The following is a 17,714-nucleotide window of genomic DNA, read 5'->3' as shown; positions in this document are numbered from 1 at the left end:
ATAAACATTTAAACACAAGTTGTAATGTGATAAAATAGGTAAAAAGCCAAGGGGGTGAATACGTTCATTAGCCACTGTACTTTCCCATTGGCAGTTTGTATCTTTTACCATCTCTTTTTACATCATCTTCACACAGTGACACATAGAATAGGTTATCAAAATGGATAGCGGGGTTCCAGGATAGGTCATTAATATGAAATCAGGAGAGTTCCGTATCCAGGGAGCCCCACCATTGAAAACCGATCTGGCAGCAGCCAGAATTAAGCAATATATGGGAAAGAGCTCTATAGCATCATAAGTTGCCTAATGATTGCTGCCAAGTACTGTGCTTTATCTTCCATTCACTTGAAGCGCAACTCAACATCCCTGAACATTGCTTAGTAGCCACTGCCAAGACCTGTGCTTTATTTTCCCTTTAACTGAATGGATGATAAAGAGCAGTGGTAAGCAATGGCCATTAAACAATGTTCAGATCTGCGAAATCTCCCATTCAGAACCTTGGAGTATTCGGCAGGAGAGAGTGTAGAATATGTAAATACAATAAAATGTAACCTTTAATAATATACTGTATATTAAAAGACAATACCCAGGAATCTTGACACAAAGAAAAGCCTAAAGTGCAAGTGCTTAAATTATCAACCAGTGCTCAATAAAAAATGGTTGGATCTCACCACGTAGATGGTTCATTCCAGGAGGAGGAGACTGGTAAATCAGGAGCAGACAGTACCCATGATGGGCACATAGAACTGGGAATTTAAAGGACACATCAAACTCCCTTGCCGTGCCCCTGCATTGCTCCCGCCCTAACAAGGGCAGACCCCAAGTATAAGATCATGTACCCCACCACAGCAGGAAAACCTATCCTGTATATGAATTCTATACCTACGCTTTTCATCCCCCATGTGGAAGACTCATCAGGTGATAAAATAGATAATTGGTAAGGGTTCCTGCAGTGGTAGGATCTAATTAGCGTGGTTATTGCTAGCTACAAATGGTTCTGTTGAACCACTTGTAACTAGCAGTAACCACGCTAGTTATGTAGATCCTATCACTGGTTACCTACCACTGCAGGAACCTGTACCCATTATCTACTGATGAGTTTTCCACACGGGGGACAAAACGCATAGGGATAGAATTCATATACAGAATAGATTTTCCTGCTGTGGTGGGGTACGTTAGCTTACACTTGAGGTCTGCTCTTGTTAGGTAGGGTCACCAAACGTTTGTAAAGTATTTATTTCTATAGGTATCAGTTTATTTGCATATTTCAGTTAACCCCTTTCCGCCTATGGTGAACTTTACTTTACTGAACAGGCCAAATTTTAAATTCTAACGTGTCACTTTTTGTGGCAATAACTCTCAAACGCTTCTACATATGATTCCACAGTGATTCTGAGATTGTATTTTCATGATACATTGTACTTTTTGTTAATGGTAAATTTAGGGTGATGTGATTTGTATTTATTTATGAAAATCTAATAAAGTTGACAAAAATGTAGAATGATTTGCAATTTTTGAACTTTGAATTTGCGTTCTTCAAAAACAGATAGTAGCACATAGACTACATAGTTAATGAATAATATTTATTGTATATCTACTTTACACCAGCATTGTTTTTGAATTTTTTTTAGGATTCTAGAATGGTTAAAAGTATAGCAACAATTTTTTTGTTTTTTCAATAAAATTTACTAAACCTATTTTTTTAGAGACCACTTCACATTTGAAGTGACTTTGAGTGGACTACATAGCAGAAAATCCCAAAGTAAGACCTATTCTAAAAACTGCACTCTTCAAAGTATAAATGCAAAAAAAAACACAAAAAACCCACAAAAAAGTATTCAAATTATTCAAAACCATATTAAGGTAGTTTGTTAACTCTTCAAGTACTAAACAGGAATTATTGAAAACTAGAATGAAAAAAATTAAAAAGTTAATTTTTTTCCATGAAATTGTTGATCTAGCCACCAATTTTAAATTTTTACAACAGTAACCGGAGAAAATGGAATGCACAATTTGTTTTGCAATTTCTTTTAAGTATGCCGATACTGCATATAGTATGTGGTTGAAAAGTACTGTTTGGGCATATGTCAGGGATAGGAAGGGAAGAAGCGTTTTTGAATTTTTGGAGTATAATTTTATCTGGAATAGATTGTGAATGCTATGCCACATTTGCAAAGCTCTGGTAGTTCCAAGACAGCAGATACCCCTCACAAATTACCCCAATGGTGTTTCATACAACTTCATGATCCTCGGGCCTAGTAATGACAAATTGAGTTTTTTTTCTCAATTAAACCATTATTTTTTTCATTTTCCCATAGGTAAATGAAAGAAAATGGACAAAAAATTGTATTACACAATTCTTCCTGGACCCGGCAACACTCCACATTTGGTTGGAAACTACTTTTGGGCACATGGCAGGTTAGGAAGGAGCGTGTTTGTTTACAGTTTTACAATTTTTTTATTTTCTTTTTTACTTTATTACTTAGTCTCTCTATGAGACATGAATACTGAACAGTTTGATCACTTGTCTAATGACTTGCAATACACATATATTGCAATGCTTTAGAACTAACAGCCTTACATTGACAGCAGGCCTATTAGATCTTGCTTATAGCAGGCCCTAACAGGCAACCTCAAGTTGCCAACATGCAGTTCATTCATTGGAGGTCATTGCTTGACCTACGATCACCATAATAACCATTGGCACCCTACGATTGCATCTCAGTGGGGCAGGACAGATGGGATTAGAGTGTAACCACCTCCTCTCAAAGTCTTTTAAATGGCACCATTTCTATTGACCACTTCTTTTAGATGGTTGATCAGACAGGGACAGTATTGGCACTGACCATGGCTGTTACTGCAGGAGCTCAGCTGTCAACGAAATTGAGCTCCCAGTGGTGATAATGCGGTCACATTTCCTGTGTCCCCATAATCACCATAATGTACCGTTATACCATATGCTGGGAAAACCTTTTCTGTAGTGACATAAAGGTACATCATATGTTGTTAAGGGATTAATCCCATATGGAATATCAATTAAAGGTTGGAAGCCAATATAGACATTTGAATATTAATTGAAAGTGTAATTTTATATTTAGACTTTAGATTTCTAACTGCCAAAAGTTAACTGCAAAAGTTGTCACACTCATTTGTAAGAAAACTTCATAAACTAAAAGGGAGCAAAAAAATGAAGAAACATCAAACATCATAAATAACATGTTTAAGTTAAAATCAGATTCATTATTCATGCTATAAAATAGAAATATATAGGGAAAATGAAATGCATATTGATGTATTTGGCAATGCATACATTGTAAACAATCAGTATTAAAAAAATGTCAGAAGCATTAAAGTCACTGTACCTATTATTCTTTTGCTCTAGGTCACGGATATTTGCATCTGCATTATATAAGAAGTGCTCCTGAGTAACTGTTATGCCATCATCCACAGTCTCATTTCTTATTATTGTTATGACAGGATACCCCATTTGTAGAGTCCACTGATCCATCACTTCTTGAATGTTTACAGATTTACCTTCATTTTTCAGTACCTTAAAGATAAATTAAATTACATTTTCTAGAATAACAGCAAAGTCTACAGGCATGTAGAAACTTTAATTTGTTTTTTTTTTTATTTCTTTATTTTATTGCTTTAATGCATGATAGAAAGATTAAGAATATATGGTACATCTGCATCATGAATATAAATAAAATTGAGATGGCTCTGTTGTAGACTAACTTCTAAATATTCTTCCTCTAGCTTGCAAAAAAGAAGGCTAAGAGGAGATTTAATAGCTGTCTATGAAAGGCCTCTCATATAATGAGAGGTTGAAAAAGTTGAGCTTGTTTAGCTTAGAAAAACGACACTTCAGAGGGGATCTCATTTACATGTATAAATATATGTGTTGTCACTACAAAGGACTAGCACATGACTTATTCCTTCCAAAGACCATAAATGCACTACCTCAAGAGGTAGTGATAGCAGATACTTTAACAGCTTTCAAAAAAGGGCCGGAAGATTTCTTCGATACACATAACATTGTGAGTTACAGTTAAATTACACAAAATATTACACCTATAGTAGTACATTTAGTAATGTAACAGTAATTACATAATTAGTAACTTAATTAGGTTTGATCCAGGGTTCTAGGACTGATCACCTTTTCTCGGGGTCAAGAAGGAATTTTTCCCCGTGATGCAAATTGACTGAATGTGTCCTGGAGTTTTTGTCTTCTTCTGGATCAACAGATTTAGGCATAGGTATTTTAGTAATATTATTATTAGAATCACAAGAGTAATATAAAATATAAAATTTAAAAAAAAATTAAATCATAAACGGGTACATTTTTAACTCTAACGATGCAGCAATAATAAAAATGGTACTAATAATAATACATTTGTGAGGACTAGTCCCAGTTAGTTAGTAAGTTAGTGTAGTGTTAGTGTAGGGAGTACAATTGGGGGAGGGAGGTTGACCTTGATGGGCCTAGGTCTTTATTCAACCTACGTTACTATGTTATTATATTACTATGTCTACAAATATCTGAAGGGATGTGTAGCATCGGCGTCTCTGCCTCCTGCTAGGCAAAAACGCCGTCCCTCTCACCTCCCTGCTCCCCGCGTTGCGTCCTCCAGCGCTCCTCTTCCTGCAGTGGCCGGTGCGCGCTCCTTCCCGGGCACTGTGCTTAGGGCGCGCACTCGCTCCCTCTCTCTTAAAGGGGCCGCGCGCGCCGTCCTAAAGAGTCCCCGGCCAATAGCTGGAGGACCTCCCATATTTAAGGCACCTCCTCCAAAATGGAGGTACCCGAACAAAAGTTGTTGCACAAGTATACTTACCTCTGCTTCAGCCCTCAGGTCCCGTTGCCAGCCTGACTACCAGTCCTGTCTGCCAGCTTGTCTACTCTGCAGCCCGACAGTCTGTCTCCGGTCATCCGCCAGTCAGTCTATGGGCAAGTCCATCCGCTTACCAGGAAGCACCTGCCAGTTACCTGCCTCCTACCTGCCGTGACTGCTAACCCGCTCACCTGGGAGCGCTCACCCGCTACCAATCTGTTACCTGCTGTGTCCATCAGCCCGCTCACCTGGGAGCGCTCACCTGTTTCCTGCCTGTTACCTGCCTTGTCTGTCAGCCCGCTCATCTGGGAGCACCCGTCTGTTACCTGCTAGCCTACCTGGAGGCTCTGCCGTCACTTGCTGTGACCACCTGCCTGGTAAACCTAGAGACTACTACTTGCTCTGCTGTCACATACCGTGACCACCTGTCTGCTAACCAGAGACTTCTGCCTGCTTGCTGTGTCCATCCGTCATACCGGTCAGTCCCAGCCATCTGACGCGTGGCAGCCACCTGCTCTCTTACAAGGTCGTCCCCAGAGTAGCACCTGGTCCCTCTGCCCGGATCCTCCCTGGTCACGGAGTCGTTAGCCGCCGTCCGACCTGGGTCGGTTCGGGTTGATACTTAGTTACGCCCCTCTGGGTCCCTCCTTGCACCGCAGCACAGAGGTTCCACCACCCGGACCCGTAAAAGTTTGCTCGGGCCATGGAACCCAGTGGCACCCAAGCTCCCTCACTCTCTGACTTATACCACGAAGTCTCCCGTCAGAGATCCCAACAGGAATCCATCCTGAACCACCTGCGGAATGTCAACTCCCGCCTGGACACACTGACTGCTCCACCAGTACCCGCCTCCAGTTGCACGACTCGCACCCCGGCAGCACCGCTGCTCATCCATACCATGGTATCCGGCCCCGGTCCTCGGCTTTCTGCACCACCTCGTTTTGGTGGAGACCCCGCCTTGGCTCGAGGTTTCATAAACCAGTGCACTCTGCACTATGAACTCTTGGCACATCAGTTTATCTACGACCGGGCCAAAGTGGCAATCATCATGTCCCATCTCACTGGGGAGGCACTGGCTTGGCTAAATCCCCTGTGGGAGAGAGAGGATCCCCTGGTGTCCGACCTGTCATCTTTCCTCGCTGCTTCTTCGATGAACCGGGACGTAAGACCTCCTCTCTGCTACGTCTCCGCCAAGGGAGTCTCACCGTGGGCCAATATGCCATACGGTTCCGCACCCTCGCTTCTGAGCTTGCCTGGAATAGCGAGCCCCTGGTGTCCGTCTTCTGGGAGGGCCTTTCTGGTCGGATTAAAGACGAGCTCTCCGGTCAGGACATTCCTACCACCCTGGATGACCTGGTGTCACTGGCTACCCGTATTGACATCCGGTTTCAAGAGCGCACCAAAGAGACCACCCGTGAGAGAAGGTTTCCCCTCCTTGCTCCTACTTTCCAGAGACCTGTCTCCTCATCTGTCACTCCCCGGGCGCACTCACCCGAGCCCATGCAGATCGACCAGACCAAGATGGTCAAATCTCGCCAAGAGTCACGCCGAGCCGAGGGGAGCTGTTTCTATTGTGGCAGTAAGGAGCACCTGATCCGTTCCTGCCCGGAGAGGCCGGGAAACTCCAGTGTCTAGGACCGCTCGGAGAGGTCGCCCTAGACAAAAGTAAGCCCTCTCCATCCCTGACTTTGTCTGTCTCTATCTCCTGGGGAGAGAACCATCACTTTGAACTCGCCCACCTGGATTCTGGAGCTGCTGGAAACCTCATTTCCCAGTCCCTGGTTGAGAAATATCGTATTCAAGTCTCTGGCTGAACCATTGTCAGTCGCCTCCGTGGATGGAAGACTCCTTCCGGTGACCATGCTGCTCGTCACGGAACCCATAACCCTGCAGGTGGGAATGCTGCACTCTGAGGAAATCTCCTTCCATGTGCTACCCGGACTCTCTCACTCCCTATAGCTAGGCCTACCTTGGCTCCAGACACATGAACCCATGTTGAACTGGCAATCCGGTGAAGTACTCCGGTGGGGGCCGGACTGCCATAAGACCTGCCTGGTTCCGATTCGTCCGGTTCGTCCACCACCTACCCCAGCTAATTTACCCGGTCTTCCGGCTCCTTACTGGCCCTATGCTGATGTCTTCGGTAAAAAGGAAGCAGAGACATTGCCACCTCATAGGCCATATGATTGCCCGATCGACCTGGTACCTGGTGCCACTCCACCCCGTGGCCGTATTTACCCGTTGTCTGCGGCCGAAACCCGGGCCATGTCTGAGTACATTGAAGAGAATCTGGCTAGGGGATTCATCCGGAAGTGTACCTCCCCGGCTGGAGCCAGATTCTTCTTTGTCAAAAAAAAGATGGCTCGCTACGCCCCTGTATTGACTATAGAGGACTCAATCAGATCACAGTAAAGAATAAATACCCCCTGCCACTCATCTCCGAGTTATTTGACTGCCTTAAAGGCACCAGGATCTTTTCCAAGCTGGATCTACGTGGAGCATATAACCTGGTCCGTATCCAGCAAGGAGATGAGTGGAAGACGGCATTCAATACCCGGGACGATCACTATGAGTACCTTGTGATGCCCTTCGGTCTCTGCAATGCTCCTGCCATCTTCCAAGAACTGGTCAATGACATCTTCCGTGATCTTCTTTACTCCTACATGGTGGTATACCTGGACGACATCTTGGTCTTCTCTCCGGATCTTCCCACACACCAGAGGGATGTTCGTCAGGTTCTGCTTAGGCTCAGGCAGAACCACCTCTATGCCAAATATGAAAAGTGCCTCTTCGAGCAGACCTCTCTTCCATTCCTGGGCTATGTTATTTCCCAGAAAGGCTTGCGAATGGATCCCGAGAAACTCTCTGCTGTCCTAAAGTGGCCCCGTCCGGAGGGGTTGAAGGCAATTAATCGATTCCTGGGCTTCGCCAATTACTATCGTCTCCTTCATTCCACACTTCTCGTCCCGGAATGGCTCCCATATCTGCGCTCACCCGTAAGGGAGCAAATTACAAGGTATGGTTGCCCGAAGCCGAGGAAGCCTTCCTTTCCTTAAAGCAAGCCTTCTCCTCTGCCCTAGTACTGCACCGTCCGGACTGCAATAAACAATTCTACCTGGAGGTTGATGCTTCCTCCTCCGGAGCCGGAGCGGTGCTCACCCAAAAATCTTCTTCCGGGAGAATGGTAACCTGCGGCTTCTCCTCCAAAATCTTCTCCTCATCTGAGCGCAGCTACTCCATAGGAGACCGAGAATTGCTAGCCATCATATTGGCGCTGGAGGAGTGGCGCTACCTGCTTGAGGGGGCTCTATACCCATTGATCATCTATACGGATCACAAAAATCTGGCATAGCTCCAGAATGCCCAAAGACTCAATCCACGTCAGGCCCGGTGGTCTTTGTTCTTTGCCCGCTTCGACTTCATCCTACATTTCTGCCCGGCGGACAAGAATGTCAAAGCCGATGCCTTGTCCCGATCCTTCCTGTCCTCTGATCTAGAGGAGGAGCCTATGCACATCATCAATCCCTCCAAGGTGATGAATGTGGCCCCCTTGGATGTAACTCGTCTTCCACCCGGTAAGACATTTGTAGCGGTTCCAGACCGTGAGAAGGTTCTTCGCTGGGGTCATTCTTCTAAACTAGCCGGCCATGCTGGCCAAAAGAAGACCTTCCAGCTCATTACCCGGCTTTACTGGTGGCATACCCTGCGTAAGGATGTGGTAGACTTTGTCTCAGCCTGTTCATCTTGTGCCCGCAACAAAGAACCCAGACATTTACCAGCCGGACATCTCCTGCCTCTTCCCATACCTGCTGCCCCGTGGCAAAACATTGTTATGGACTTTATTACCGATCTCCCAGTTTCTGCTGGTTGTACAGTCATTTGGGTGGTCGCGGACCGCTTTTCTAAAATGGCCCTATTCATTCCTCTACCTGGTCTCCCATCTGCATCTGAGCTAGCTAAGGACTTCTTTCACCATATCTTTTGTCTCCATGGCCTACCCCTCCACATCGTGTCGGATCGAGGGGTTCAGTTCACATCACGCTTTTGGAGAGCTACCTGTAAGCTGCTGGAGGTCACCGTGGATTTCTCCTCCGCTTACCACCCTCAGTCCAATGGTCAAGTAGAGCGGATCAACCAGATCCTTACCAGCTACCTCCGGCACTTTGTCAATGCCCACCATACTGATTGGGTGGACCTTCTACCATGGGCCGAATTCTCTTATAACAATCATGAGAGCGAATCCACTTCCAAGTCCCCGTTCTTTATTGTCTATGGCCAACACCCCCGGATTCCGTTTCCCGTCTCCGCTTCTGTTGACAACCCTGCTGCGGAGTCCCTGGTCAGTGATTTTTCCACTATTTGGGAGAATACTAGGTCCGCACTTCTTCAGTCTTCCGAGCGGATGAAGAGATTTGCTGACAAAAGACGTCTGGATCAACCTCAATTCCGTCCGGGAGACAAGGTTTGGCTCTCCTCCAAACATGTGCGGCTCAAAATACCCTCCTACAAGCTGGGTCCTCGGTTCATCGGTCCATTTGAGGTCCTTAAACAGATCAATCCAGTGGCCTACAAGTTGAAGCTTCCACCCACCCTACGCATTCCCAATTCCTTCCACGTATCTCTCCTCAAACCTGCTGTCTTTAACTCTTTCTCCAATAATTCAGGTACTCCTCCTGCTCCGGTTGCTGCTGAGGATGCTTTTGAGGTAGAGAATATTCTGGCCACCAAGAGGGTAGGAGGGAAAACCTTTTTTCTGGTGGATTGGAAGGGGTTTGGCACAGAGGAGAGAACTTGGGAACCCAGGGAGAACATCCACGCCCCTCTTCTCCTTGAAAAATGTCTTGCCAGCCTAAAATAGAGGGGGCGTAAAGGGGGGGTACTGTAGCATCGGCGTCTCTACCTCCTGCTAGGCAGAGACGCCATCCCTCTCACCTCCACGCTCCATCTGCGGCGTACTCCAGCGCTCCTCTTCCTGCAGCAGCCGGTGCGTGCTCCTTCCCGGGCACTGTGCTTAGGGCGCGCGCGCTCCCTCTCTCTTGAAGGGGCCAAGCACGCTGTGATAAGGAGTCCCCGGCCAATAGCCGGAGGACCTCCCATATTTAAGGCACCTCCTCCAAAATGGAGGTGCCCGAGCAAAAGTTGTTGCACAAGTATACTTACCTCTGCTTCAGCCCTCAGGTCCCGTTGCCAGCCTGACTACCAGTCCTGTCTGCCAGCTTATCTACTCTCCAGCCCGACAGTCTGTCTCCGGTCATCCACCAGTCTGTCTATGGGCAAGTCCATCTGCTTACCAGGAAGCACCTGTCTGTTACCTGCCGTGCCTGCTAACCCGCTCACCTGGGAGCGCTCGCCCGCTACCCGTCTGTTACCTGCTGTGTCCGTCAGCCCGCTCACCTGGGAGCGCTCACCTGGGAGCGCTCACCTGTTACCTGCCTGTTACCTGCCTTGTCTGTCAGCCCGCTCACCTGGGAGCACCCGTCTGTTACCTGCTAGCCTACCTGGAGGCTCTGCCGTCACTTGCTGTGACCACCTGCCTGGTAAACCTAGAGACTACTACTTGCTCTGCTGTCACGTACCGTGACCACCTGTCTGCTAACCAGAGACTTCTGCCTGCTTGCTGTGTCCATCCGTTGTACCGGTCAGTCCCAGCCATCTGACCCGTGGGTGCCACCTGCTCTCTTACAAGGTCGTCCCCAGAGTAGCACCTGGTCCCTCTGCCCGGATCCTCCCTGGTCACTGAGTCATTAGCCGCCGTCCGACCTGGGTCGGTTCGGGTTGATACTTAGTTACGCCCCTCTGGGTCCCTCCTTGCACCGCGGCACAGAGGTTCCACCACCCGGACATGTAACAGGATGTCACAGTATAGAGGAATCATCCTTATTCTCATTTCCACATGGAAGCACAAGTAGCAATGGAATGAAACTGAAAGGGAGAAGATACAGATTAGATATTAGAAAAAACTTTTTGACAACGAGGGTGATCAATGAGTGGAACAGGCTGCCACGAGAGGCGGTGAGTTCTCCTTCAATGGACGTCTTCAAATAGAGACTGGACAGACATCTGTCTGAGATGGTTTAGTGAATCCTGAATTGAGCAGGGGGTTGGGCACGATGACCAGGAGGTCCCTTCCAACTCTAACATTATATGATTCTAATTCCATTGAATTCAATGGAAATTGCAGACATCATATATGGATCATAGATACATGCATAGTTATACATATAATACAGTATAGACTATCTATAAATTTGTAGTATTTACTACCAGAAGACGATGCAGAAAAGATAACCTGATGCAGAAAAAAGTAATTCAAAACCTAACTTATTTAATGGTGTTGCTGTGTTAAGAGTCCAGGTACAGCTGTTTGCATTGTGATATCTTTCTGTGACGTGATATATAATGATCAGCTATAGAATAGAACAATGTTGGCAAACCAGACCAAGTCATCACACTGAACTTTTGCCATGTGCCTCAAACTATTGCTGAACATTTTTTGTGGTGTGCAGGATGCATTAACCTACTAAAGAAGACACAGACATTAGGGAATATTTTTGCCATGAAATAGTGCACTTAAGTAGGTGGCACACATTACATTTACAGGATGTAAAAGAAATATATTTTATCAGACCAAGCCTTCTTCTTCTACTGTTTCATGATCCAGTTTGGATGCTTATGTGCCAATTGTAGACATGTTTGACAATTTTAGGCCCATCTTTTCAGTGGGATCAGAAACAGATAGGCTAACTTCTCTTCCCATTCCCAAAGAACTCTGGATCTCCATGTAGACAGTTTACTTGCTGTCCTTCCCCAGCCCACTCTTGGTAATTATTTACACACACCAGGAACCCCCGCTAAATCTATTGCTTTTTTGCCAGATTTTTATACTTACCCATTTCTCCTACCTTCAACAAATCAACTTTCAGAACTAATTGTTATCTTGATGCTTCTTATCGTTCACCCCTTGACAGGAGCAATTGTTGCAAGATAAAATTATTTATTTTGACTGTTATTCATTAATACTATGTGCTTTATTTACCTTTGAGAGGATGTTCCACAGATCTTTCCTTGCAGCATTACCATATTTGTGGGTTGTTAAGTAATCCTACAAATAGAAAAATGATTTAAGATCAATATGCATTCTGTTTTTGCAAAAGGCAACATAATAAAGTTAACAGAATCCTGGGACAGACTACATTTAGAAAAAAATACTAAAATGAAAGCATAGAGAGCCACAAAGACCCCTTCACCAAATGTCCTGAGTCAGAGAAGTAGAATTTACATGAAGAGAAAATGTAAAAATCACAGCAGCTTCTAAACTACCTGCAGTAATACTGGGCACTACCCTAAAAATGATGAGGCAGCTGATTTAGACTTGCATAAGGAACATGCAAGCAGTGTGATGAGCAGGCACTTTTAATCAAAATAAATATGGAATTTTATTCACACTTTGATGTATTTTTCACTGCTGTGCAAGAAAAATGGAAAAAAGTGGAAGGCCCAAATAGGATTGTGTTGACAAGTTTAGAGTTGAGTAAAAAGATTCTGCTCTCCTGGTACGAAACTTAGCCTGGTTCCTTCTCGCAGACAGCCCAGGGCAATGTTTATTCCCTTCTATGGCCAGAATTCTGGATGCCCTTAGCATTTACTAGGCCCCATAACATCATGATGTGCATCATGCTACAACATCATGTTGCGAGGCCTAGTAAACTTCAGAGCAAGCAAAGATGACGGGCTAAGGATGATGACCACAGAGGTAAAGACTGTCCTTGGCAAGCTGCCATGGAGGACTGAAGCAAAGAAAATATTTTTTTTAAATCTATTTGCTGAAAACTATATACCACATATTAGTGAATGTATATTGTCACTCAAAATACATTTTTCTAAGTGTCTGCAAAATAATAATAATAATAATAATAATAATTTATGTCAGGAGCTAACTTAGGCAACTACTTTCAGCCTCATAGCCATTCACTGACAACATTTGATGTTTAGTTATTCCAGTGCCATCTTAAAGAGAATATGCTATTAAAAATAACACATTGCTTAATATTTTTTATGTTTAACACCATTGACGTGGGGCATAATAATACGTACCTGCGCCCTGGGCCTTATTGACCAGGTACATATTATGTCTTGGCGATCGCGCCCACACAGAGGCTGTGCGGGCACGATTGCCATCGGGTGTCAGCTGATTCTATCAGCTGACACCTGGTACTATATGCCAGGAGCTGTCCCACATAAACCCCTTGATCAAGGCATTGCGGGAGCAGGCAGAGGTAAGAGCGCCCCTCTTACCTTGGATCAGAGACCCCACGCTGTGCACGCGGGGTCCCGATCGTTGCCATGGTAACTAGTGATGAGCGAGTGTTTTCGTTACTATTCACTATTCGCACGGATAGTACGGTATTCGGGTTACTCGTTATTCTGCGAGTATTTGTGTACTTGCCTCGCTATATTCGGATGTCCCGCCCTGCAGTTTTGGCACCTTCTTTGCAGCCACTAAACATGCTGGGTTTTTTAACCAATCACGGTAATGCCGCAGACATCTCAGTTGTGGCATTACTGTGATTGGCTATTTAAGCTCTGCTGCCGCCATTTTGTGCACATTGCATCTGGAGCCTGCATTGTAATAGCCTAAGGAGAGATCACTGAGCTGCTAGGGAGTGTTTAGGCCTCTTAATAAAACAAAAGCCCTTTTAAGGGCTACCTGCAGTGTATACTAGTTTTGTGTTTAAAGGAGCCACTCACTAGCTCCATAATACCACCAAAAAATAGCTCTTTTTAGAGCTGAATGCACAAAACAAAGTCAGAGTACAGGGAGAGAGAGATTGTGTATTAGGTAGGGAGTGCATTAGGTAGTGTTCTTCCAGTGTCCATCTTAAAACAGTTCTTGTCAGAGGCAAAGCAATGTTTTTCCAGCACACACTGAAGTAGCATTTTGTGCTGCTTTTTTTTTTTAGCACCGGTCTATTTTCCTTGCTGTTTTAGTGGTCAGAGACTGGCTTCTACTGTCCACATTAGACCATTTAAAAAGGTGTTTGGTGCCCTACGCAAAGCAGTAGACCAAACATTTCCTACTGCCTGCTACCAAGCACGCACCAGCCAATTTTAACCACTATTTTGGGGTGTCAGCCTGCCTTCTGTCCATATTGGTCCACTTAAAAAAGCGTTTTGTGCCCTACACAAAGCAGTAGTCCAAACATTTTCCACTTCCTGCTACAAAGCACGCACCAACCCATTTTAATCACTATTTTGGGGTGTCAGCCTGCCTTCTGTCCATATTAGTCCACTTTTAAAATCATTGCGTGCCCTGCACAAAGCAGTAGTCCAAACATTTCCTACTGCCTGCTACAAAGCACGCCCCAGCCCATTTTAACTACTATTTAGGCTGTGACAGCTAGCTTAGCTTGTGCCATCAACATCTGAAAATCTGTCAACAAAACCCAAAATGCCAAAAAAAAGCCTGTTGCTAAGGGACATGGACGAGGACGTGGTTTTGTCAGTGGTGCACGAGAAGGCACTCAGTCTATATCAGATCAGAAGAAGCTTGATGCATCCACTATGTTCCTGGAAAAATTTCTGGAATGTAAACGTGTGTGGAAGCCAGAAGAGCTAGAGCAGATTCTGTCTTGAATAGCAGACAAGGTCTCTATGAATTTGTCAAGCAGCAACAAATCTTCCACGACCACACAGTCTACTGTGGATATACAGCAGGCTGGCCCATCCAATCCTGAAGCTGATTCTCCTTCCTCCCGCCATTATCAGTCACAGGAGACGTATGACCCCAAGCTTGACCACTCCGAGGATCTGTTTGATACGTATCCCATGGTTGACTCTGGCCTATCACCGGGCAGCATTGAAGAGGGACAAGAGGATGTGTCGTGCATTAATGCTCAAGTATTTGATGACCTACAGCCAGACGAAAGCTACTTGGCGTAATTTAATTTACTGTCTCCAGAGGTGGAGGCTGATGATGATGAGACACAGTTACCATCTGGTCAGCCTACAATGTCAACTGGGAAGGAGGATGAGATGGAAGACGAAGTGGTCGATGATGAGTCCACTGATCCGACGTGGATCGTTGGCATTATATAGCCATGACAGCAACTCAGAAGAAGATGGATATGTAGCACCAACACAGGCACCAAGGTGTCGTGGTTTGCCCACAGTGAGAACTGGGTCAACTGTTCCCAAGAGCACCCCGCTGTGTGCCAAGTCAGGGCCAGGGGGCGTTCAGCTGCTGTGTGGAATTTTTTTCTGAAAATCCTTCAGAAAAAAACATTGTAGTCTAGTCTGTAGCATCTGCCATACCAAGTTGAGCAGAGGCCAAGGAAAAGGCAACCTAAGCACCACCAGTATGCAAAATCACATGGCAGGAAAGCACCCCAGTAGGTGGTTAGAACACCAAGGTACCAAATCTGCATCTGCGGGTCAAAACAATGGGCTATGTCTGCTGTTTAGGAAGCAGGCGCTCATACCTTTTGCCCATAAGCTGCGGTTGCTCACACACAACAAACATCAACCACATCCACTTCCTTGTCTCAGCAAAGCGTCCAATTGTCCGTGCCTGAGAGCTTGGAAAGAAAGCGTAAATACCCAGCCACGCACCCACAGGTACAAATACTAAACTCGCACATTGCCAAATTGCTAGCTGTGGAGATGTTGCCATTTAGGCTTGTGGGAACACAGTCTTTCTGTGATCTCTTGGCTGTGACTGCCCCACGATACAGTGTTCCCAGGCACGACTATTTTGCCATTACATTTCTGAAAACTTACCGTGACTTGGCGTACCTACTTGAGAAGGTGTGCCGTATTAGCGTCCATTTCCGCCATTCCTCTACCTCTTTTGCTGCTCTTACAGCACTGCAAAAGTGCTTGAATTTGCCAAGCCACCGACTCATTTGCAACCAGCTCACGCGGTGGAACACCACCTTTCATATGTTGGAGAGGATTAGTGAACAGCAGAGGGCAGTAGTTGAATACCAGCTTCAGCATGCCCGTCAGACTGAGAGTCAGACACCACACATAACAACTGTCGAGTGGGTGTGGATCGCTGACATTTGTGAGGTTCTTGAGAACTTTGAGTACTGCACCAACCTCGTGAGCGGTGATCAGGCTAATATCAGTGTTACCATCTCGCTGCTGTGTCTCTTGAAACAATCACTGCATAATCTCAAAGAGGAAGCTTTGAGTGCCCAGCATGTTGGTATGAAGCCCGATTTCCCAATGGGTGTTACTACTCAGCCCAGCCAATATTCTGAAGCAACAATGGGTGATGAGGAGGAAGATGAGGAGGATGAGGAGGGAGAAGACTTGTTTTTCTGTGCCACCAAGTGGACTCGTAATGCTATAGAGGGGACACCCAACCCATGCTTCATGTCTGTCCAGGCTGGATGGGCTGGAGGGGAGGAGTCGAGTCAGTGTGAGGAGTGGATGGGTACTTTTTCTACTGTTGGGGACACAGAACATTTTCCTTTTTTCAGCTTGGCCCACATGGCACAGTTCATGTGTAAGTGTCTGTGGCAAGACCCTCGCGTGATATACATTTTATCCAACAAGATATACTGGTTGGCCACCTTTCTCGATCCACGGTACAAGGAGAAATATCCTTCTCTCCTTTTAGAGTCACCAAAGAGTTTTATAAAGGAATCATTGAAGAGAGCCATTGTAGATCAGTTGCTGAAAACATCACCCTCAGACAATGCTGGTGGCAGAGGTACCGGCTCTTTTCAACACCAAGAGATAATGTGGAGAGACACGAACACCAGCTCCAACAGAGGTGGGGGGAAAATGTGCACAAATTTGGCAATTTTCAATAAACTAGTACAAGAGCAAGGGCTATCTGTGCCTATAACAATGCAAAGGAGGGATAAGTTGCAGAACATGGTCAAGGGGTATTTAAGTCACCATACGTACATCCTTATTCACCAAAAATGCAGATTCATGCTATTGCTGTTAACGTCACCCCCTTCCCATAAAAACCCGTTTCCTTCCTTCATCAACCATTACTCAGCCCATAGGGCTAATTTTTACAAACCCTATGCACATTGTGCAGTGGACAAACCTGGACAGTATCCCTACTCCAGCCTAACTACTATTTGTGATTGGAGGCCCTTGGGATGGTGGCTTCCTGCATCAACCATGACTCAGCCCATAGGGCTAATTTTCACAAACCCTATGCACATTGTGCAGTGGACAAACCAGGACAGTATTCCTACTCCAGCCTAACTACTATTTGTGATTGGAGGCCCTTGGGATGGTGGCTGCCTACGTCAACCATGACTCAGCCCATAGGGCTAATTTTTACAAACCCTATGCACATTGTGCAGTGGACAAACTAGGACAGTATTCCTACTCCAGAGGGCACTCTCAAATGTTTTGAACACAAGAGGGACCTCAAAAATCTCTAGAGGAGGGCACTTCAAAATGTATGTTACGGGGCCGCACGAGGGCTCTCACAAAACTCAGCTTTCCTGCCTACTGCAGGGCCTCTGAGCATTTGAATTTAGGGCTGCAGTATCACATGGTGGTGGAGGAGCAGGAGGGTCAAGCCCAATGCTACAATGGGCACATTGTAAACTGCTATTGAACATGTATTCCACTATCTGAGTGTCAATGATGGAGGGACCGCCCAAATGTCTAAGTAACAGCTGTCCGTTCAAAACGCATGCTACAGAGCCACCTGAGGCCTCTCAGGTCAAAGATCAACATACCTACTAATATGTTCTAGCTGTGCTTGTAAAGTGCTGGGGAATAGCAAACTAAAAATTATGTATGACAGAGGGACCTATAAAATGTATAAGTCAGGGCCCTCCCAATTGTAAAAGGTGAAAAAAAGCCACAACAGTATGTGTGAACAAAGGCTAAAATTGATATTTTTGG

The 17,714-nt window shown here is 45.5% G+C and overlaps 1 protein-coding gene across 1 annotated transcript in view; it reads right to left on the bottom strand.

The window, feature by feature from the left end:
- Positions 1-17,714, bottom strand: part of TRHDE (thyrotropin releasing hormone degrading enzyme) — a 1,416,750-nt gene that overhangs the window by 354,261 nt on the left and 1,044,775 nt on the right. Inside the window, exons 8-9 of the mRNA XM_073651798.1 lie at positions 11,869-11,934; positions 3,363-3,550 (exon numbers count right to left, since the gene is read on the bottom strand). Coding sequence (XP_073507899.1) covers positions 3,363-3,550; positions 11,869-11,934 — 254 coding nt within the window. The remainder of the gene's footprint in view (positions 1-3,362; positions 3,551-11,868; positions 11,935-17,714) is intronic.

The sequence above is a fragment of the Phyllobates terribilis genome, unplaced genomic scaffold, assembly GCF_046119375.1.
Source record: "Phyllobates terribilis strain yellow unplaced genomic scaffold, ASM4611937v1 Scaffold_11__3_contigs__length_659146591, whole genome shotgun sequence".
Taxonomy (NCBI): Eukaryota; Metazoa; Chordata; class Amphibia; order Anura; family Dendrobatidae; genus Phyllobates; species Phyllobates terribilis.
The sequence above is the reverse complement of the archived record's forward strand: the minus strand, read 5'-3'. Positions and strand labels throughout refer to the sequence as shown.